This window comes from Scyliorhinus torazame, chromosome 3 (assembly GCF_047496885.1).
Source record: "Scyliorhinus torazame isolate Kashiwa2021f chromosome 3, sScyTor2.1, whole genome shotgun sequence".
NCBI classification, from domain to species: domain Eukaryota; kingdom Metazoa; phylum Chordata; class Chondrichthyes; order Carcharhiniformes; family Scyliorhinidae; genus Scyliorhinus; species Scyliorhinus torazame.
In genome coordinates this window covers 96,317,899-96,341,887 of record NC_092709.1, presented here as the reverse complement: position 1 = coordinate 96,341,887, position 23,989 = coordinate 96,317,899, and the positions used below count along the sequence as shown (strand labels likewise).

Genomic DNA, 23,989 nt, shown 5'->3' with positions numbered 1-23,989 from the left:
ATGATGGCGACCTGGTCTGTGATGAGCTCTGATGCTCCGCATCATTGAACAATGTCTGACCACTGCTCACAGTAGCACTTTCCATCATCCACCTGGGTGATCCCTGCATGCGAGCTGTCCATTCCATCACATGGTCCCACCGAACCCTTGGGGTGGTGGAGGTGGGGATTAGGGTTGAGAGGGAGAGCAAGGGGTGGGGTACCAGGGCCATGTGCAGTGTCCGACCTCAGGGCCCCAGCCAATGCCCACCTCCAATGACGCCCACCCCCCCACACCCTCTACAGCCGGCCCAGCCCACATCATCCCTTACACCCTTCTGAAAAAGCACAGAGGCAGTTTGCAACTTTTGTGCACAGTTGTTTATTTTGAACAAAACAGGTGAACATCTCCAACATGTGGCTAATCTAGCATGTGTCCTGCACTTGTGCCAACTTAACTGGTGTCTACCTTTCTGGTCCCTAACGCCACATCTAGGTGTATCTGCAGGCAGTACATCAGGAGTGGAGGTGGCCTGCTGTGATTCCCGCCCTGTGACCTGGGTCCCCTTTGGTGGCCGTCCTCTGGAGCAACCTGGCCTGGATGGGCCCGCCAATCTCACCGGTGTCAGAGGTGTCGGGGGGGTGGGAGAGTCCAAGGATCTGTGGTGTTCTAGCACCTCCCTGCAGGAGTCACTGGCAAGGCTCCCATAACCTCCTCCTCCCTCAGGGTGCCAGATGGCCCCCAGGCTACTCCTTGGGACAGGGGTGTGACTGGTGCGAACTCCTGGAGCTTCTCCACTCTCGTGGGTCTCCGTGCTCGTGACCATGGAGCGCCGGGACTGGGCCACCACCCTGTGAGACTGGGCCACATCACTCAGTGACTGTGATGTTGTGGCCATTACAGAGACCTGGTTGAGGGAAGGGCAGGATTGGCAGCTAAACGTTCCAGGATTTAGATGTTTCAGGCGGGATAGAGGGGGATGTAAAAGGGGAGGTGGAGTTGTGCTACTTGTTCGGGAGAATATCACAGCTGTACTGCGAGAGGACACCTCAGAGGGCAGTGGGGCTATATGGGTAGAGATCAGGAATAAGAAGGGTGCAGTCACAATGTTGGGGGTATACTACAGGACTCGCAACAGCCAGCGGGAGATAGAGGAGCAGATAAGTAGACAGATTTTGGAAAAGAGTAAAAACAACAGGGTTGTGGTGATGGGAGACTTCAACTTCCCCAATATTGACTGGGACTCACTTAGTGCCAGGGGCTTTGACGGGGCGGAGTTTGTAAGGAGCATCCAGGAGGGCTTCTTAAAACAATATGTAGACAGTCCAACTAGGGAAGGGGCGGTACTGGACCTGGTATTGGGGAATGAGCCCGGCCAGGTGGTAGATGTTTCAGTAGGGGAGCATTTCGGTAACAGTGACCACAATTCAGTAAGTTTTAAAGTACTGGTGGACAAGGATAAGAGTGGTCCGAGGATGAATGTGCTAAATTGGGGGAAGGCTAATTATAACAATATTAGGCGGGAACTGAAGAACATAGATTGGGGGCGGATGTTTGAGGGCAAATCAACATCTGACATGTGGGAGGCTTTCAAGTGGCAGTTGAAAGGAATACAGGACCGGCATGTTCCTGTGAGGAAGAAAGATAAATACGGCAATTTTCGGGAACCTTGGATGACGAGTGATATTGTAGGCCTCGTCAAAAAGAAAAAGGAGGCATTTGTCAGGGCTAAAAGGCTGGGAACAGACGAAGCCTGCGTGGAATATAGGGAAAGTAGGAAGGAACTTAAGCAAGGAGTCAGGAGGGCTAGAAGGGGTCACGAAAAGTCATTGGCAAATAGGGTTAAGGAAAATCCCAAGGCTTTTTACACGTACATAAAAAGCAAGAGGGTAGCCAGGGAAAGGGTTGGCCCACTGAAGGATAGGCAAGGGAATCTATGTGTGGAGCCAGAGGAAATGGGCGAGGTACTAAATGAATACTTTGCATCAGTATTCACCAAAGAGAAGGAATTGGTAGATGTTGAGTCTGGAGAAGGGGGTGTAGATAGCCTGGGTCACATTGTGATCCAAAAAGACGAGGTGTTGGGTGTCTTAAAAAATATTAAGGTAGATAAGTCCCCAGGGCCTGATGGGATCTACCCCAGAATACTGAAGGAGGCTGGAGAGGAAATTGCTGAGGCCTTGACAGAAATCTTTGGATCCTCGCTGTCTTCAGGGGATGTCCCGGAGGACTGGAGAATAGCCAATGTTGTTCCTCTGTTTAAGAAGGGTAGCAAGGATAATCCCGGGAACTACAGGCCGGTGAGCCTTACTTCAGTGGTAGGGAAATTACTGGAGAGAATTCTTCGAGACAGGATCTACTCCCATTTGGAAGCAAATGGACGTATTAGTGAGAGGCAGCACGGTTTTGTGAAGGGGAGGTCGTGTCTCACTAACTTGAAAGAGTTTTTCGAGGAGGTCACTAAGATGATTGATGCAGGTAGGGCAGTAGATGTTGTCTATATGGACTTCAGTAAGGCCTTTGACAAGGTCCCTCATGGTAGACTAGTACAAAAGATGAAGTCACATGGGATCAGGGGTGAGCTGGCAAGGTGGATACAGAACTGGCTAGGCCATAGAAGGCAGAGAGTAGCAATGGAGGGATGCTTTTCTAATTGGAGGGCTGTGACCAGTGGTGTTCCACAGGGATCAGTGCTGGGACCTTTGCTCTTTGTAGTATATATAAATGATTTGGAGGAAAATGTAACTGGTCTGATTAGTAAGTTTGCAGACGACACAAAGGTTGGTGGAATTGTGGATAGCGATGAGGACTGTCGGAGGATACAGCAGGATTTAGATTGTCTGGAGACTTGGGCGGAGAGATGGCAGATGGAGTTTAATCCGGACAAATGTGAGGTAATGCATTTTGGAAGGTCTAATGCAGGTAGGGAATATACAGTGAAAGGTAGAACCCTCAAGAGTATTGAAAGTCAAAGAGATCTAGGAGTACAGGTCCACAGGTCATTGAAAGGGGCAACACAGGTGGAGAAGGTAGTCAAGAAGGCATACGGCATGCTTGCCTTCATTGGCCGGGGCATTGAGTATAAGAATTGGCAAGTCATGTTGCAGCTGTATAGAACCTTAGTTAGGCCACACTTGGAGTATAGTGTTCAATTCTGGTCGCCACACTACCAGAAGGATGTGGAGGCTTTAGAGAGGGTGCAGAAGAGATTTACCAGAATGTTGCCTGGTATGGAGGGCATTAGCTATGAGGAGCGATTGAATAAACTCGGTTTGTTCTCACTGGAACGAAGGAGGTTGAGGGGAGACCTGATAGAGGTATATAAAATTATGAGGGGCATAGACAGAGGCTTTTCCCCAGGGTAGAGGGGTCAATTACTAGGGGGCATAGGTTTAAGGTGAGAGGGGCAAGGTTTAGAGTAGATGTACGAGGCAAGTTTTTTACGCAGAGGGTAGTGGGTGCCTGGAACTCGCTACCGGAGGAGGTAGTGGAAGCAGGGACGATAGTGACATTTAAGGGGCATCTTAACAAATATATGAATAGGATGGGAATAGAAGGATACGGACCCAGGAAGTGTAGAAGATTGTAGTTTAGTCGGGCAGCATGGTCGGCACGGGCTTGGAGGGCCGAAAGGCCTCTTCCTGTGCTGTACATTTCTTTGTTCTTTGTTGTTCTTTGTTTGTGCCACCTCCCTCTGGGACTGGCTCAGGTTAGCCAGTGCCAGGCCAATGCCGTCGATGCCCTCAGCCATAACCCATTGTGGCTGGGCCATATTCTGGAGTGCCGCTGCAATGCCCAGGTGCCCCTGGTACATAGCTGCCTGTAACAGGGCAACGCTGTCCTGTGCCTCGGCCACCACCCACACAGAGAGACCCAGGTCTTTGACATCCTGACCCATAGTCGATACCTTCACCCCAAGGACATCCACCACGGTCACCACCCGTACGGTGTTGGCCTGGGTGGCATGCATGGTCACACCACAAGCTGCATGTGGGTGGATTCCTCCAACTGCACCTGCAGGCACTGGTTGATTGCTGACACGTGTCTTGTAGTCCCTGACTCTGTGTTAGCTTCTCCATTATTAATGGGATCACCCTTTCCAGAAGCCCAGGACCTGTCTGGACAGCAGCTGGTCCCTGGGGTTGGGCAGCCCTCCGAACATCTCCCCCCTCGGGGGTTCCTACCTCCACTAGAAGTACTGCTGTACCTGTATGGTGCGCACCAGTTGGTGTCCCAGGCACCCCTTCATTCTCATGGCCAACCAAGGTGGGTGTCTCTGGGATGGTGGAGGATGTTGGTGACAACTGTGACGGAAAGTCAGTGTCATCAGCGGACTGGTGCTCTGGGGTGCCTCAGGCTGATGTTTGGGGGCTCGCGTCGCTGTTCGTTGCCGACTCCTCACTGGAATCCGCTTGTGGTTGGGGGACAGCAGAAGGGCCCCCCTCATCGCCAAGTGATCCTGTACGACAAAACACATGACGCATGATTGGACTGCAGGTTATGGTGGTGTGGGGATGGTGCAGGTGAGGTGGTGTGGTGCAGGGAGGTGGGGTGGTGAGGGGACGATGTGGGGGTCGTGCCATAGGGATATTGCAACTCAGTGGGGGTTCATTTGGTTGCCAAATGGCAACCTCCACCTTGGCAACTGCCCTTTTTCCAGGCCCACCAACCAGGTCCAGTGCCCACTGCTCTGCAATGGTGAGGGACCACAGGATTGGTGGTCCCCTTCCGGTTCTCTCTCTCTTGCTCACTCTGCGGTTATGCAACACATTCTCCTGGGTGGCAGGGGAGACATAAAGCACACAGTGTTAGGCAATCAGACCTGTGCAGCACAGTGGGTGGGCAGCTGGTGGTTTTTGTGGTCAGGGCACCTGGCCATCGCAGGCGATGGGTGCTGGCATGTGGTGCAGGGTGGGGAGTGCACAGTATTGGCACATGGGTTTGGTCACCCTCTGGGTGGGGGGGTTACAGGTGTGTGGGATGGGGGTTGGGGCAATGATGCCAGGGATATGGTGCTGGTTACTCGCCCTGGACTGATGCCTGTCCTGGCGATGAGGCTCCACAGTACTCACGGCCTCTGCCACCTGCGGCCAGGCCTGGTGGTAGCCTCCTTCCCACGCGGGGAACTGGGTGGCCTACCTCTCCTCCATGGCATCCAGCAGGGTCTCAAGCTCTGCATTCATGAACCCAATGCAGCTCTCCGTGCTGCCATCTTGTTGGCTGGTATGAGTGTGTGTGGGGAGAGTAATACTAATATGCGGCTGCAGTTTGTCAGCATCTCGAGTGGCAATCCCGACCCCAGTAAATCGGACACCATTTTTCATTGGAATCGATCGAGTTCCACGGCGCCAGTGCTAGCCCATTAATGCATCATCAATTGCTCCAGGAGCAGCGCCAATTTAGTTGTTGCAGAAGTTCACCGATTCAGTCCCGGCATCCACAATTAGTTTCTGAAACAGAGAATCCTGCCCTGACGCATATATTACACTGTGACTGCAAAATACTAAATGCTAATTCTTCCCTGTGCAGTTGCAAATCAAAATGTTTACTATCTAACTGGGGCATGATTCAGGTACTGCGTTGCGCCCAGCACTCATCCGGTTACGCTGGGTGAATAGTGGGAGAGGGCAAAATCGTGATTCGCGCTGTGCTTTAAACCTTGTGGAGACTCATAACAGGGGCAACTCTGGCTTCTTCGTGTCTGTCCTACCAAACTCTTCCAGGACTGAGCCCTGCTGCAGCTTCGCTCCTGAAATTCAATTTCACTCCCGTTGACTGAGCAGACTCTAGCTTCACAGCTGAAGGTTATTTCAAGTGAGGAATTAGCTTTGTTAGTTGTGACAGCACTTCACTCATTAACTCTCAAGTGCCTCCTCATGAGCATACATGCCATGCCTCAAGAGGATGATTAGTGCACTGCATGTCCAGCAAATTTTGATGCCTGAACAGTGTGCCTGAACTATAGGAGCGTCAGCACCATAGAGGCAGCTGCCAACAATCAACCACTGAAGAGCAGGGCTTCACCACTGAGGATGCTCTCACGACCAAAGGGTAAGTGTGTGGATGAGTGGAGGGCAGCTGAACACATCCTTCCTCATGTTCCCGGGAGAGGTCTAGGCTCTAAGAACTTCAGATGTGGCGGGGTGAGTGTGCAGAGCAAGGTTTGCCAGCACAACTAGCTCACTGGATGGCACTCTTGAGTGAAGGTGGGACAGTCATAGTAAGGGTGGGCAAGGCTTGGGGACTTGAGGGTCGGTCTCCTTCTCCAATTCCTTCCAGATATAACTATGTTTGATCCTGCGGAGACTGCTAAAATGGCAGTAGCCACAGAAGGCAGCAGCGACAGCTCAGGCTGTAGATGGCACCTTATGTGCAAGGGCCGCCGCACACCCGGAAGACCCAGCCACCCATCATGCTGAATAGGGACCTAGATGAGGAAGCCAGTGATGCCAAAGGTGTACAGGCGTCATTGGTCATTCAGTGAGCTGACAGACACCATGTACTGCAAAGACTGCATCTCAGCAGGGAGACAGCGCGACACCTATGCCACGTCCTCATGGACTTGGCATCCCATGGAGCAGGACATCCGCTCCCGGTGATCATGAAGATCACTGCAGCTCTCAATCTCTATGCTACTGGGTCATTTCAGGGTTCGAGTGAGGACCTGTGTGGCATAACCCAATCATCCGCGGATAGGTGCATTCTGGAGGTGATGGATGTTCTGTATGCCTGGGCATCAGACTAGATCAACTTTGAGCTGGACCAGATCCGGAAGATGCCCAGATCGCAGGATTTGCTGCCATCACCGGGATGCCACAAGTCCAGGGGGCAATCGATTGCACACGTATTGCCCTGCAAGAACCAGGGCATCAGTGAGTGCCCTATATTAACATGAAGGGGTTCCACACCCTGAATGTTCAAATGGTGTGCGACCACCACCTCAGAATCATGACGTGTGTGCTCGCTACCCTGGGAATGTGCATGACAGCTGTATCCTGTGGCATTCGGAGATCCTCGGTTTCCTAAAGGAGCACCCCGGATGACTGTCTGGCTCGTGGGGGCCAAGGGATACTCGCTCGGTTCCTGGTTGATGATGCCGGTGCGGAAGCCTGAGACCAAGGCGGAGGAGACCTGTTATAATGACTCGCGTTGTCACCCATGCTTGACACCTTCACGGAAACACACCAAAGAATCGGTCTTAGTGTCAACCACAAGAAGACTCAAGTCCTTTACTAACCTGCCCAGGGCAAGATCCGGTCTATCCCTCCGTCAAGATCAACTAAGACCCTACCAACTGTGGAAGATTTCCCATACCTAGGGAGTCACCTCTCTTCTGAGGCTGACATAGATGCAGAGATCCAACATCATATTCAATCCGCGAGCGCCTCTTTCAGACGCCCAAAGACAAGAGCCTTTGAGGGGTGCGACATCTGTGTTGACACCAAGTTCCTCATGTACAAGGGAGTCAGACCTCCCAACTCTTCTATAGGGCTTGTAAATTTGGACTATGTGCAGAAGCCATCTCAAGGCCCAGGAGAGGTTCCATCAATGTTGTCGTGAGACATTCTCCCCATGAACTGGGAGGACAGGCATACTAACATCAGTATCCTTGAAGGAGCCAAGAGCACCGCCATTGAGGCTATGGTCATCCAAAATCAACTCTGCTGGGCCGGCCGTGTGCTTAGGATGTCAGAGACACGACTTGCAAAGAAAATCTAGCTCAAGGAAGGTCCCTGAATAAGAGGAGGACAAAGGGAGTGCTTCAGACACCTTGAAGGTTCACCTCAAGAAATGCAACTGAGATGGCAATGCTTGGGACAGCCTTGCTCAGAAGAGATCTACTTAGAGGAACCTCCTGATTGGAGGGACACTTGATGACAAGAGCAGGCCCGGAAAAGGAGCCTGAAAAAGGAATACCAGTGATCTGCAGTCCAAGGCCCGTACCTATTTCCTGGAAACAATTGCCAAGTGTGCGGTCGAAAATACGGCTCTAGGATTGGGCTCATCGGCCATGCAAGGACCCACGGAACCCATGACTAGTAACATCGAATTTCTTAGTTGAACAGTCATACTCATTAGCGAGTGATCGCCAAAGGAGTACAGCCTTGCTAAAGCCAAAGTGTGTTTTTTATAAATCGATGTCCTAAATTCTTTTAACAAGCATTTGTGGTGAAGTGTGAAAATAATTTACAACCAATTCAGTGATGTTTCAGAATCCCTCTTCACGTCATCAGGTGCTAAGGCTGAAACACTTTTCTTTAGGTGTGAAGATCACTTTATCAGTGGTTTTACAAATGTTCAAGTCTTGTGACGCTTTCACTTACCCACATTTTAGCAGCACACAAACCTTTTGGTAACTGTAGCAGGAAACATAAGTCATGATTGCTTTCAGGTCTTGAACCTGCCTCTGGTTGGAAACTGATCAAAGTAATAATTTTCACGTGGATGAGCCCCATTGCTTGTGTAGTTGGGACGGTGGGAGCCGGAATGTAGGCGAGTCTTATGAGGTGGGGAAGAATCATTTAGACTCTCCAAGGCAGGTTTCACTGAGGCTGTATCAAAGCCTTCCACAGCACCAGAGGGAAGAAAGATGTTACAAGAAAGTTGGAGACTTGCCATTCATATCAGGACTAAGCTCATTTCATGGTAATGTAGACAAAATCAAGGAAAATTTGCAAATGTGACACTTTTATTTGCCATCAAGGTAAGAGTTACTGGAATCAATGTCATGGAGAATATGGAAAGGCTAAATCAAAGACCAAAACCACTGTAATGCATCTTAGTATGATGATGTAGAAATGACGGCATTGGACCTGGGTGGGGCACAGTAAGAAGTCTTACGACAACAGGTTGAAGTCTGTGTTATTCCTTGTGTCTTAATAACGCTCGCAGTCTTAAAGTTGAAGTAGATGCTTTATTGTGAGTTTGTTCTCTCTTCAGCGCTTAAACCATGTTATATCTGTGCTGCCAGTCTGTGTCTTGCTCAGCAGCTCCCGTCCCTGTCAAGTGTCCTGACTTCCTTTTGTCTGTTTTATACTTCCCATGCTCCCTCTAGTGATTGCTCAGTTGTATTGCATCTACATTGACACCTTGCTTAATATAGACAAATATACAGATCACCACATCCCCCTATTTTTCTTTACATATTTTCTGTACAGTGTTAAAGAAAATTGTACAAAACAGTTAGATTACTTATGATATGTATATCTGTACAAATGATTATGATATTGGACATTTTACAAAGCCAATTAATATTTATGGGTCCAATTTTAATAAAAATATTTATGAGTCCAAACTTGCTGAATTAGTTTTTTTGAGTTTTGGGGTTTTTTTTCTCGTTGTTGACGTGGTGAAATTGATTTCGCAATTCCGTTGTGAATGTTGTCGGTGTTCTTGTTTTTAAGTAACCAACAAGTCATCACAATGTATTTGAGTGGTCAAACCACTGATGTTGACTGACGCGGACTTTTTTTCTGTGCTTGTGGTGTTGATTTAGTGTGTCATCTGCCTTGAAAGCTGGTGTGCTTGCTTGTTCTGGAGCAGATGTGAATTTGTGAGATTCGTTGTCATGCCATGGCATGTTTGTAGTCTTGTCATTGTTTTGCAGTGTGCTGTGGCATTGTCCTTCCATGTGCAGAGTTGTACCATTTTGTACAGGTCTTTGTTTCATTGTTGTTGTTTCTGTCATTTCTGTCTTTGTTGTTTTCGTTGTCGTTCTTATTGCTGTTTTTGTCCTATCTGTCTTTGTTGTTTTCGTTGTCGTTCTTGTTGTTGTTTTTGTCGTTTCTATCTTTGTTGTTTTCGTTGTTGTTCTTGTTGTTTTTGTCATTCTTGTTGTTTCTGTTTTTGTTGTTTTCGTCGTTTTTCTTGTGCTTGTTTGTTTTTGTTGTTTTCGGCGTTGTTCTTGTTGTGCTTGTTGTTGTCTTTGTTATGCTTCTTGCTGTTTTTGTTCTTGTAGTTTTTGTTGTTGTGCTTTTAGTTTTTGTTGTTGCTGTTGTTGTTCTTGTTTCTGCAGTGCTTCTTGAGGTTTTTGTTGTTCTTGTTGCGCTTCATGTTGTTTTTGTTCTTGCTGGTGTTGTTCTTGCTTCTGCTGTGCTTCTTGTGGTTTTTGTTTTTCTTGTTGCGCTCAATGAGTGTTCCGTGTGGATAATTTGTGTACTTGTCAGAGTTATTGGTGCGAGTGTCCTTTGTGGTATCTGTTATATTGAGCGTTTCGTCTAGAGAATGGTCTGATGTTGCATTGATGTTGGTGACATGAGTCATTTGTGGTGGATTTGATTCCTCTTCTTTGCTTCCTTGGTGCTCCTCTTCTGGAGTCATTATCTTCACGATTTCATTTTCTTGTTGATCTTGGTGCTCCTCTTCTGGAGTCAAAATCTTCAAGATTTCATTCTCTTGTGAGTCTTGGTGCTCTTCTTCTGGAGTCCAAATCTTCACGATTTCATTCTCTTGTGGGTCTTGGTGCTCCTCTTGTGGAGTCAAAATCTTCAATTTCATTTTGTTGTGGGTCGTGGTGCTCCTCTTCTGGAGTCAAAATCTTCAAGATTTCAATTGATGTGGTCTCTCTGGACTCTTGGTGCTCCTCTGCTGGAGTCAAAATCTTCAAGATTTCAATTGACGTGGTCTTTCTGGACTGATGAGTAGTCCTACTCTGTGCTTCTGTACAGACGAGCTGAGATCTGTCAGTCTCGCTGTGATCCTACACTTCCAGTATGTAGAGTGTGATCACATTGTCACTGTTTTCGCATGCAGTGGGTAGACTTACATTGTCTTCTTCTTCATTATGTGAGCTTAGTAGACTTTCATAGTCTGCTTGTGGTTGCTCAGATACAGTGGGTTGACCTTCATGGTCTTGTTCATGCATGGCATTCGCTATGGAGTGTTTGCTTGCTTCCATTTTGGAGTCTTTCAACGAGCTGTCTGTGGAGGCTTGCATCACTCTCTCTCTGGAGTCGTGCAGTGTTCTCTGTGTGGCGTTGTCTTCTTCTTTGGCATTTGAAAGGTTGCTGTCATCCCACTGTATCGACGAGCTGCCATGGCATCATGGTATTGGATTCATCTACCATGAGTAGAGTCGTGTTGAGCTTTGCGACCGTGTTGCTGATGCTGTGATCAGCATATCCGAATAACTCAGCTAACTCAGCCATGTCGGAGTAGTATTGTTTGAAAAACAAATCATCTTTTATTGTTTTGGATTTGGTATCGTTCTCTTCATCTTTTTTGTTTTGGATTTGTTATCATTCTCTTCACTTTGGGTGGTGCAGACTGCTTGTTCCAGGGTGTTGTGAAAGTTATCTTCCACTGCTGGTATAAGTTCAGGCATTGTTCTGTCTTTTGAGGTAAGAAAATTAGATTTTTCAGCTTTGAGTTTCTTGTTTTCAATTTTCGGGTATTTCCCTTTTCAGTGGGCATGGTCCGGGTCCTCTGACGTCATGCGTAGGAATCGATTGCGCATGCGCAAACCAATCTTCCTTTACTGTGCGTTTTTTGTCCACTGCGTATGCGGCTTGCGCAGAACCATCTTCGAATGGTGCGATCTTTCCTTTCACCTGGGCATGCGCAGAACGATCCGCGACCAAACTTCTTTTTCTAACTGCGTATGCACACAATGCAAAACAGCTGATTTTAACTGCGCATGCACGGCTTCTGTTTCCTGCGCATGCGTAGATTTTCGTCTTTTGTTCCCCGGAGACTGTAACATGTGTTCAGACGCCATTTTACAGTGGATTTCAGCGTTTTTTTCTTTGTAAAAAGTTCAAGTTACTTTTTCCTTTCGATCTGGACTTTACACTCACGATTTCATGACCGAACCCTTTCTGTTCTGATAGTGATTGAGTTTTGCATCACTCAGTCCCTGTGCAGTTTGGTCTCTGAGCATACAGTGCTCTTCAAATTTTTTTTAGTATTACTTCTAATTTGGTGCTGTCTTCACCTTTCAAGTATTTAAAGCAATTATATATTTCTCTAGCTTCATGGCCTACGATGAGCAGTGCTATTTTCATTTCTTCTGAGGCTGCTTCTAAATCATTAGCTATGATATTTATATCGAACATTTGTTTAAATATTTTCCATTCGTTACTTAAATTACCGGTTGTGTTCAGCTGAGGTGGGGTTCGAATAGATATCATCGAATTAACGAAGTCTTCCCATGTCGAATGTCTGGTAGGAGTTTTCCTTGCCATTTTGGTCTTTCTGTGTCTGCAGCTTGTGTAATCTTCTTGTAAGTGTCCTGAAGTTTCCTGGTACTATGTGTTATTCCAACTTTCAAAAGATTGGATGATGTTGCCCCCAAATTCAACGCAAAATCATTAAATTAACCAAGGCTTTGAAAAGGTAGAGGAGGTTTATGTGGAGGAATGACTTGAGTTACTCAGAAAAGAATTATCAAATGTGGATTTACTGCAATTAGATGTCCGGTCTCTTACACTTTACTCCGTTTCTCTCTCGCCATATCTCTCACATGTCTATTGGTGGAATATTGCCATATTTTTCCAAAGTTCAGGTTCAGACTGAAAACCTGGCTAATGATATTAAAATTTATTGAAATTCATTAAAATGCGGTTTGTGCCCTTTGTGGACATGAACCTCGTGACATCACCGGGAAATGGGAACTCTGCAAAGAGAATTGCATTTCCCGATTCTCTGCAGATTTTCTGCTCGCGTCACCATTCTTTCTGATGGCGAATGTGGGGTGAAAATGGTCCCCATATCTCTCACCTGGTTTTTTCTATCTGGCAATGTCTCTTTCTCTCTCCGCTCTTTCCCTATCTCTCTCTCTCTTCTCCAACATCTTTTCCTGTATGTCCTTCTTTCTCACCAATTCTGCTCTCTTCCTATCAATCTCCAAATCTGTCCCCAGTCTCTTTTACTCTCTCCCTCCTCAGTCTCTCATTCTCCCACTCCTGGTCTCACTCTCTCAGCTCCCCCAATCGCTCTCTCCCTTAGCTTCTATCTCATCCACCCTGTAACTCTCTTCTTGTCACTCTCTGTTATTGCCCCTTACTCGCTCTCTTTCTCTCTGCCTCCTTTCCATGCCAGATTGGCGAACTGGCAATTCCACCTGGTCCTCGTGCGGCAGCTTGTGCGGTGTCTTGTGACACAACCAGTGTCAGGTTGGCACTAAGGCCGTGTTCCCAGGGGCATTGACAAGGTTGGGAGGTGAGGGGGGAGAAAGCTGGAGGGGTGGGGGGAGGGAGGGATAGGGGCTGCCGATCAAAATGGTGCCCCGATCTGAGAGCAGCCATTCCTGCTGGCGAGATCAGCTTGCCAGCATGAAATCTCTCTGAATGTGGCCTCGGTGGAGAGAAATTCCCCGAGGCCAAATAAAATGGCAAAGTGCCATTGAATAGCAGAGTGATTCTCAGTGCTGCAACCACCAAGAATCACCCCGCCAAACTCTCCTGAAAGCAGTCTTAGGGCGGGATTCTGCGGCCATGTTCGCCCGGTGACCGGAGAATCCCGCCTGAGGTCAATGGACTTATCCCTGTTTAGCTAAATCAGGGCTAAATCACTGGCTTTGAAAGCAGACCAAGGCAGGCCAGCAGCACGGTTCAATTCCCGTAACAGCCTCCCCGAATAGGCGCCGGAATGTGGTGACTAGGGGCTTTTCACAGTAACTTCATTTGAAGCCTACTTGTGACAATAAGCGATTTTCATTTCATTTCATTTCATTGTCCGTGTCACGTCCGTGGCATTCCTGCGGCAACCAGGGTGGATGAATCCAGCCCTTAGTTTGAAGTCCACTGAATCAGGTCCAGTATCTCTCTCGCATTCAGTGCAAGAGTTACCAAAGGCAAAATGATTGGAACTTTTGTTGTGACAAAGAATCATGCCATCATAGTACTTTTTATGATCTGTAATGAACTTATAATGCTTCTAGGATATTTCTAATGGGGAGAATTATTAGATTTTAAGTGGGTAGAAACACTACTTTTTCTACACAGTCGGGGCAGCACAATTTTAACTCCCCATCACCTATTCAGGGGCAGTTGGGAATGGGCAACAAAGACTGGCCTTGCCAACATTCCAAGAATATGCATATATAATATATAACTAACTCTTGAAAATTAACATGACCCCAGATGCTAGCAAAAACAAAATAAAGCAGCATATTAACATTTAGCATGTCATTATCAAAGTTTGTCTATTATATAGCAACATATATAATACATCACATAAATATGAAAATCTGCAATTTAAAGTACTTTGGAAAAATGTTATGATTTTATGCATTCATGTAGGTTTCACCTAAATTTGGATGGCAAAGGACTTAGCCCTTCCCACCCTGTATCATGTTCAGCTCCCACTGTGTTCAAATCTGTTTCCTTTCCAGTGCAGCTCCTCATGTCCTTAATTATCAACTATTATTTGGGGCACCTAATTCCAGCCTCCTTTCTCTGGTCTTGGCCCCAGCTTTGCTCTCCCCTCCAGCCTTTGGATCTTGCACACCTCCTACCTGTGTCTTCCTCCCAGGCCTCACCCTCTCCCTCCCCCATACAGGCTCTTGTTCTCTCTCCACACTCTACATCCACCCCCGCACTCGACAAAGCCTACAACGTTTGCAGTGATTGCATGCTCTCCCCCTCCCAGATTCTGTCTCAGGCTGTCTGCAGTGTCTCTCTCCTCCCCTTCTCCATTCACGCTGGCCATCTAGTGTTCCCCCCTCCCTCCAGACTCTCACTCTCCCTCCCCCACCAACCGTCTCTTACCCCCAACTCATTCTCCCTCATCATTTCCCACTCTTCACCCCATCTCTCACTCTCACCTCTCTCGTCTCACTCCTCCAAATTTCTCTCCTCATCACTATCTCTCACTTGCTGTGCCCTTAGTTTCTCTATTTATCCCCCAATCTCTCACTCCCCCCTCCCTCTCTGGCCCTCTGCAGTGTCTCTTACCATTCCCCCCAACTAATTCTTTCTATCTTCCCCCATTCTCATGTCATTCGTCCTCCTCTCCCAGGAACATGGCTCTATACAGCCTTTGCCTTTTTGAATTCTTCCTCCTCTCTCTCAATGTTTGTCACTAACCTTCTTTGACCTCTTCGACAGAAGCACCATCCATTACAGTAGAATGTCCCATCATCTTTTCATTGGGTTACCTCCACCTGACTGTCTGGTGCTACTGTGTTTTGGTCATCTCCAGGTAGCTCCGTCTTCAGCACTGGATCCTTTGTTGAGGACATGGCCTTTGTTGCCTTTCTACTCCTCTTTCTCCTATCATGCCCTTCTGTTACAGGGAGTTCAGCCCTTCCTGTTGAGGGTGATGTCCTTCGTCACGACTGGACCCAATATCTGATAGTCTTGCTCCCATTGTCAGCTGCAGCCTTTCTTTTGGACAGGTGGCCATCCCACTGTGATTTTTAACACGGACATGCCAGCTAGCATCGGAAAATTCAGATCCCTGGCTCCAGGAATAAATATACTCTAAAGAAGGTTCTTTATCTTTCTTGGTAAAATTTAAGTAATGGCAATGTTGATGGGGCGAAAGCTTCCCAGATACCAAGATTGAAATTGCTAACAATTTGGTGTATCACAGCCTGTGTTGAAAGATTTGTTGTTCTCACTATAATGTGTACATTATAATGAAGCAAGTCACATAAATACACTTGTAGTCATTTACGACAATCGTGTGACCATTTTTATAGTACTGGAATTGCAATTCATTTGTATTCCTTATTAGCTTCCTGACAAACTTGATACAACAGTTAAAGCAGATAAGCAAATAGAATAGTTAAGTGAATAAAATTACTTCACAATTATTCATTTAATAATCGGCCCTCTAATTCAAACCCAATTTGAGTTAATTTTATTATTTTTGAAGTAGGTTTGACAATGCTTCATCTACAAAAAATTAATATGCTTACATTGACAGCTTCACATATCTATACTTAATTTGAAAGAATGTAGATAATCACATCAGTCTAAAATGTTAACAATTCTATATCTGTGTTTCATTTTCTACTTTTTGCTTGTGTAAGGACTGCTTTAAGGTCAGGTAAGTTCAGATAACCCTGTGTCTAAAGCAATAGAAGCTGGCAGCACGGTAGCACAAGTGCCCCAGGTTCGATTCCCGGCTTGGGTCATGCGGAGTCTGCACGTTCTCCCCGTGTCTGTGTGGGTTTCCTCCGGGTGCTCTGGTTTCCTCCCACAAGTCCCGAAAGACGTGCTATTAGGTCATTTGGACATTCTAAATTCTCCGTGTACCCAAACAGGTGCCAGAATGTGGTGACTAGGGGCTTTTCACAGTAACTTCATTGCAGTTTTAATATAAGCCTAATTGTGACAATAAAGATTATTATTATTATGAAGGAGTTACACAGTTGGCATAGAAACAGATGAAGTGAAATCTGGTGTCATAGCTGAAGTAGTGTGGTAGGTATTATTGATAATAGATAAGTCTGAATATTTTGAGAATGATGGATTAAATCTTATGATTGGCATTTGTGGAGGGACAACCCTTATGCCTTGCTGTGCAACTGATGTTATCAATGGGGGTGGAATAATAGATTTTGATTCATTTTTTATGATATGCTTTTGTAGGTTTTCATCTTTCAGTTTTCCAATCTCAGTAAAGACAGAGGCAAAAGGTTGAAACCCAGGTTTCCAGGTAAGTATGTAATCACAACTGTAGCCATTTTGTATTTTGTCTTGTGTGGAGACAAGGGATGGGAGGGATCCTATCAATGAAGTCTGCCCATCCATTATGAATATGTGATCCTTAGCATTGTCCATCATGATAGTACTTTCCTCAATACTTGTATCGTGAATATTTTTTGAAAAGTAATCAATAAAATTCACATTGTAACTTTCCTCTCCCTGTATGTCCTTTAGGTGATAAATGCTATTTACACTTTCTCTATTGATGATTGCATCAGTGGCATTGTTTTTACATAACTGACAAGACAGATAGTCTGACTCTTTTGGGTTCCCCGAATCTGGAACACTAGATGTCCAACCATGTTCACTTCTGCAAAACTGATTTGCATTGACCATTACAATTTCTTTCCCTTCTGCTGAACCTCGTCCACTTGAATCTGAATGTCTGAAAGAATTAAATGACTTCTCCTTCATAGGAATGTCCCATAAACTCAGTTTTTCCAGTGAATTATTAGGAGTCTTTCCAAGCTGATTATCATTGACATTCTGATGATCTAATGATACCACTGGATGATTCAGGTGGTTAATAATAGTAGATATTATTGGAAGTCTTGTATTCAGATTTCTTGTGCTTGAATTATTTTGACCTTTTCTCTTGTATCTACACACTAGGCCACCAAAGCACACAGAAAGGAACAAGAAAATTACAAATGAAATAGAGAGACTTAAAGTGAGGTTGTCAGTTGATTTATCAACCAAGGCATCCAATGATCGAGAGATGTTAATGGCAACAGTACTAATAGCTGATTTGGATCCCAATAAAGGACTACTGGCTTTAATCACTAACTCAATTATCTCTTCTCTCTTGTAATTGCCTTTTATCTTGTGAACAGAACCTGAAGCATAAATAACTCCACTTGTTTGGTTCAGAGAAAAGTAAGGAGAAGGCTGTAGAAATGAGAACAGCACAATTCCATCTATTCCTGCATCTTTATCTACAGCAGTCACTTGTCCAGCTTTTTGACCTACCTCCACATGCTCAGGGAGAGTGAAATAGTACCATTCTTGGGTAAAAATCGGCTCATATTCATCAATACCTTGAATATCCACTTGAATTGTTGCGGTTGCTGTTGCATTACCCTTATCCTTTGCTTCGACTATAAATATGCATTTTTGTTGTTGTTCATAATCAATCACTTCTTTTGTGTAGATACCACCAGTAATTGGATCAATAAAAAAATTGGTATATGTAGAATAGTCAGTCAAAGACCATGTCAGAATAGAGTAAGTCAAATAACCAAAGGGACCATCATCATAATCGAATGCATGAACTGTACACACTGGTGTGTAGTTAGGCTCATTTTCACAGACTGCACAGTTCAGTATAGGAAATGCAAAATAAGGAACATTATCATTGTCATCCAATACAATAATATAAAGGATTGAAATAGCCATGTTTTGTTGAGTAATGCCACCATCAACTGCTTGGATAGTTAATGTGAATTTTGGTATGTCTTCATAGTCAAGAGGTAGCTTCAATTCCACAAAACCTGTTTTAGAATCCAATCCAAAATGTTCTTTCTCATTTCCAGATATTATACTGTATTTGATATCTGCATTTACTCCCTGATCATGATCATAGGCAGACACTTGAATAAGTTTATTTTTTACAGGGGTGCTTTCTAGAACTTCAATATGGTACTCCAAGCTGTTGAAAACTGGAGGATTATCATTGAAATCAAGCACACTTATTGATATAATTGTGGTTGAATTAAGTGGTGGGGTTCCTCGATCAGATGCACACACAACTAAACTATAGTTATTCGTAAATTCTCTGTCTACTGCATTTCTTAATACCAGTTTGCCTACCATACTATACTGATGCCCTGTTTGAATCACAGAGTTCTCAATGTGGAAACTGTTTTGTTCATTGCCTTCAATAATGGTGTAGTCAATGTCAGAATTCTCACGGGTCCAGTCTTGGTCTATTGCTGAAAATGACAACAGAGTTATTCCAGATGCTGTCTCTTCATTAACACTGATATTATAAACGGCTTGCGTGAATTGAGGAGCATTATTATTGACATCCTGAATTTGTATTTCCACTAATGTAATGCTTGTCAATGCAGGATTACCACCATCCTTGCCTTCTACCAGTAGCTGCACCCCAGATTTGTAAGTTGTATAGTGAACTGTTTTCCTGGTAAATATTGCACCTAAAATCCAAAAAGAAAAGCAAAGTTAACACCCAGAGCAAAGCAATGGAACTCTCGTTAAATGTACAGATCAGACCTGATAATGCCATAGGGACCGCATCTTCAATTTTAGTTAGTGACATGATCAAGGGAACAGTCCCTGTTTCCCCATCAGGTCAAACGTGTCATGAGTCGGGTCTTGGGCCAGAAAAGGCAGGTCGATAAGTTTTACTTTTTTTATATATATGTTTCCAGGTGGGCCAGGAAGGGCAGGAGTTCTCCTCTTCCTGACTTAACAAGGAGCTTTTCAACCTTCCTTCTGTTGGCTCCCACAGCCCCTCCAAGGCCCTCCCCACTTCAACTGTGGCAGCCTTCCCCTGCGCTTCAAATGATTGCCAACACCTGGTGGGTTCCTGATTGAACTTGGCCCTTGATGATACAACTGTGTGTGAGGGTGTCCAGAGGGGCGGCCTAGGTGGGCTCCCAGATAGCCAGAGGCCTTCTGAGCATTTAAAGGACACATGTACCACTCAGCAGTGTGAGCAGCCAGGAGCCTGTAAGTAGCACCAACGGGGTACATTTAAAAGACATACTGCAGCAATAGCAGTCTGAACCAGGCCACCCCAATCCTGAGGGGCACCCATAGGCTTGGCACCACGTCACTCCCACCAGCAGGGGCAGCCACGCCCCAAGCAGTTTTCGACGGTTTGTTCAGTGTTTTTTAACATCCCACTCCCCTTCCGCAGCCCTGGTGCCAATCCATGTTTGTATGTATTTGTAGTAATTTTAACCTGCATGACCTCCACCTGAGAGGAGTGGAGCATTGCGGAGGACAGAGCATACTGTGTCCAACCCCCTAATCACATTTAAATCCATGCAAATACCTCTTTTGCATGCCCCCTCCAGCAAGGGGCGCAAACCTCGTTTTCGCCGTCAGGGAGGGACTCGGCACCTTGGCAGTGCCAGGGTGCCCAGGTAGCACGATTAAAGGTTAGGGCCTGGGGAGCCATGCCCATGAAAGGAGGGAATGAAGGCTACGGCAGGTATGAAGGGGCCTCTGGAAGTTTGGGGGGGTGAAGGGTGGGATCCTGGAAGGGTGGGTGCCCAAAAGGGGAGCGTGGGAAGGCCTGAAAAGGGGGCCCCTCAGCGACCCCATAGCTGGGTGTCATTACTTGTGGGGGTGTGGGGCAATGCCCAAGTGTGTGGGAGGTGACTTTGCCCATGGGTGGGAGGTGAGATGAGGCACCCTTTCAAAACTGTGGCCCGATCACTGAACAAATTCAGCTCCCCAGTGATGAAAATAATTCTAAGTGTGGGCTTGGCCGGGGAGAAACTTTCCAGGGCCCCTAAAGATGGCTAAGTGTGGTTAGGTAGCGGTGGGGAACTCGCCAACAGAGCCGACGGGACACTCCCAGCAAAACCCGCCACAAATGACACTTTGAAAGTTTTCCGGTGGATCACGCCCTATGTTTGAAAAATAAAAGGGCATGATCTCCCCGAATGGGAACAGAGTCCCATTAAGTGTAAGATTAGCCGGTTGTTTTGCGGCGCTTGGAGCACCGAGAAACACCACACTATCGAACGGCCATTTGGATAGATAAGGGCCAAGTGGGGAACGTGCGGCCAAGACTGCACTTAGTCCTGTTTTCTCCATTGAGGAGCTTCACTTGTTGGAACTCCTCAGGGAGAGACGGCATTTTTAAATGGCATGCCGATCTCTCTTCCACCAAAACCCCCCCCACCCCCACCTCTTCGATAAGGGCGTCCTCAGCACCCCCACACCCACGCAGGTCACCCCCGGGCCCAATCCCCGTCATGCAAATAATTGTCAGCTTTGCATTGGCCGGTTGGGTGTGGGCCCCCATGGGGGCTGGCAGGGGCTCTGCTGGGGGTGAAGGAGTGCTGATGGGGGCATGGGATGACCGTGTCCTCCATACTAACCCCTGGACCGTGTGTTCCCGGGTGTCCAAAGATGTGATGGTTAGATGGATTGGCCATGTTAAATTGTTCCTTAGTGTCCAAAAGGTGCGATGGAGTTGCTGGGTTACGGGGATAGGGTGGAGGTGTGGGCTTGAGAGGGGTGCTCTTTCTAGGGGCCGGTGCAGACTCAATGGGCTGAATGGCCTCCTTCTGCACTGTAAATTCTATGATTCCCGGTCTCGGGGGAACTCTGGTCCCTGTCTGTTTGCCCAGTGACCACCCACAACTCCTACTGACCACAGAGGTCTATGACCTTGCGGCTGAAGACTATTGCTAGTGGTTAAGTGAGCACTTCACACATCCCAAGTGGATATGCGTGGGTGGGCATGCAATGTTGCATGTGGGTATCATTGCCTATCACAGCATCCCAATCACACCTTGATGCATGCACACTGTGCTTGAACATTGTGGGAGGCAGCATGACAGATGCAACGGCGAACCTTTGATCACACTGAGAATGGGCCCCAGCCCTGGGCATATGTCTGTGGCCAGCTGTGCTTGAGCAGGACATGTTGAGTGGGGTGCGCAGGGGATGGGCATGGCTGGGATATTGGATTGGTGGTTGGCTCGCATCGCGGAACAAAGAGCCAGAGGCATCATACTGGTTGTGGTGGTATTTTACTGTTTCTCGTACAAGTATACACCACTGCCCCATTCTCCTGATGGTGCCACCCCCTAACACCCCCTTTCCCCCCCCACCGCCAAGCACACTCCCCTCCTTACACCCTAACTACCCCTGCCACCCCCAGTGTCCTCTCAGTGATCCGCAGCCTGCTTGGCCTCGCTCTAGCGCTACGTCTAGGTTTATCCCCAGGATGCACATCTGGGGAAGTCAGAAACGGACTTTCGAACACGGCTCCGAAGGCTGGTTGAGCATTGCAAGTTCGGTCCATCCCTTTCTGAAATGTTACGTGACTATTTGGTGTACGGGATAAACAATGTGGCAACTCAGCGGATGTTGTTGGCAGAACCAACACTGGACTTGAAAAGAGCCATCAGGATAGCCCTGTTGAGTGAGAATATTGAGAACAGGGATCAAAAACACCAGGAAACACTGTGACTCCGGTTACCCAAGGGATGCAGTCAGTCAAACTGCTGCTGATAGTGGTACAGGGGTCAGGACCCAATCTATTAGGCCGTGGTTGGCTGCGAACACTTTGGTTGGGCTGGCAGCAGATTTTCCGGATGGGCATCATCAGCCTGTACGAAGTCCTCAGGAAATATCCGTAGGTATTTCAGGAGGGCCTGGGTAAAATAAAAGGGACCAAGGTGAGAATTTACTTTGACCCGGAGGCCCAGCCCAAATACTTCAGAGCCCAGCCCCCAGCCCCACCTCCATCGCCCCAAGGATTCGATTGGACCGTGTGATGGAATGGCACGCAGGGATCACCCAGATGGACGGTGGAATGTGCTACCGTGGGCAGGAGTCGGATGTCACATTAGCACAGGGCTAAATCGCTGGCTTTGAAAGCAGACTAAGGCAGGCCAGCAGCATGGTTCAATTCCCGTATCTGCCTCCCCAAACAGGCGCCGGAATGTGGCGACTAGGGGCTTTTCACAGTAACTTCATTTGAAGCCTACTTGTGACAATAAGCGATTTTCATTTCATTTTTCATTTTCATCAAACGATGAGGAGCACCAGACCTCATCCCAGAGCGGGTTGTCATCATCATCCTCCATCCCAGGGACCAGAGCCGCTGTTACTACCAACCCAGGATCCGCAACCCGTAATAAAGTAGGTAGGAACCGCAGAGGGGGTTACAAGGGGAGGGGCATGGTTAAGCAGGGAGAGAGGGGGTTGGGATGGGATGTCCTTGCCGCTACCAGGCTATCAAGTCGGTGAATGTGGAGACGATTAGAGCGTCCCGTGCACACTGCCCCAGTCACACATTGTGGGCTTCCTGTGCCTTCCCAGGACCCATGCCTTGCCCACCCTCACCTCCTCTGCGTCCTCCTCGTCGGAAGAGGACTGGCGCTCATCCCCCTCCTCTAGCACATCGCCTCTTTACTAAGCGATGTTCTGGAGTCCACAGCAAACCACCAAGATGTGGGAGAGCCTCCTAGCGCTATATTGGAGGTACCTGAACCGCATCTTCAGGATGCCGAAGCATCGCTCAATCACGTCCCTGGTCACTGCATGGGCGCCGTTGTAGCGGGTCTCCACGTCGGTCTGTGGTCTCCATATGGGCTTTATCAGCCACGGCCTTAGTGAATAACTTTTGTCACCAGGGACCAACCCCTCAACCGGGGAAAGGGGTGTTTCGAAGAGGTCAAGTACCTCATGCGTGCCAGGATGAAGGCGTTGTGCACACTGCCCGAGTATCAGGCGCAGACGTGCATGACGCGCAGCTCATGGTCACAAACCAGCTGTATGTTCATCGAGTAGACTCCCTTTCGGCTTATGAAGACCGGCCTGTCATGGGCCGGTGCTGGTAGGGTGGCATGCATCCTGTCGATCACCGCCTGGACCTGGGGCATCTCAGCAATGATGCCAAACTCCGCTGCCCAGGCATCCTGGTGGGCACAGTCACATTGAATTTGATATATTGTGGCAACAAGGCATATAGGGCCTCCAACGCTGTAAATGCACCGAGCTGTGTGAGATTCTGGACAGGTCCCCACTCGGCGTCAGATAGGACCCAGCTGCGTAATGGTTCAGTGCGACCGTCATCTTGACGGCCACCGGGAGCGGGTGTCCTCTCCCATCCCGCCCCCCCACCCCGGTGCCAGATGTGCCATTATCTGGCAGAATGTCTCACTATCCCCCTACTCGGCCGGACTCTTCGACAGCATGCCTGGTCTAGCAGGTCCTCGACACTGTCAGAACACATGAGGTCTCATGTGGCGCCTCTCTTGCACCTGCTCTTCGGCCTGTTGGGCGGTCGGCTCTCCATCGTCACCGGCTGCCTCTTGTTCCTTTGGGGCTCAGCCACTGCTGGTCTCGCTAGAGCAGCTCCAGCTCGTACAGCCTCAGTGCATCTCCTAGGGCTGTGGCAACTAGGACGAAGGCCACCATTCCTGGTTGAAATCTGAAGTCCATTGTCTACAGTGGGTGAAAGTCAGACATGTTAGCATGGTGCGCACCTCCAAGCCCAACCAGGTCCACCGGGCTACATCTACACCCACCATCGGCTGTTCAGCCTGGCACCATGCCCACCGCACCCCTGGCCGAGTCGGTGTCCGGCACTGTGGGGACCTTTGGCCCTGGTGCCCATCCCTGCTGCCAGGTGTACCGTTGGC

The 23,989-nt window shown here is 47.6% G+C and overlaps 1 protein-coding gene across 1 annotated transcript in view; it reads right to left on the bottom strand.

Annotated features, from left to right (window-relative positions):
- Positions 1-15,614: 15,614 nt before the first annotated feature.
- Positions 15,615-23,989, bottom strand: part of dchs2 (dachsous cadherin-related 2) — a 258,035-nt gene continuing 249,660 nt past the window's right edge. The window contains exon 20 of the mRNA XM_072496010.1: positions 15,615-18,790. Coding sequence (XP_072352111.1) covers positions 16,290-18,790 — 2,501 coding nt within the window. The 3' untranslated portion in view covers positions 15,615-16,289. The remainder of the gene's footprint in view (positions 18,791-23,989) is intronic.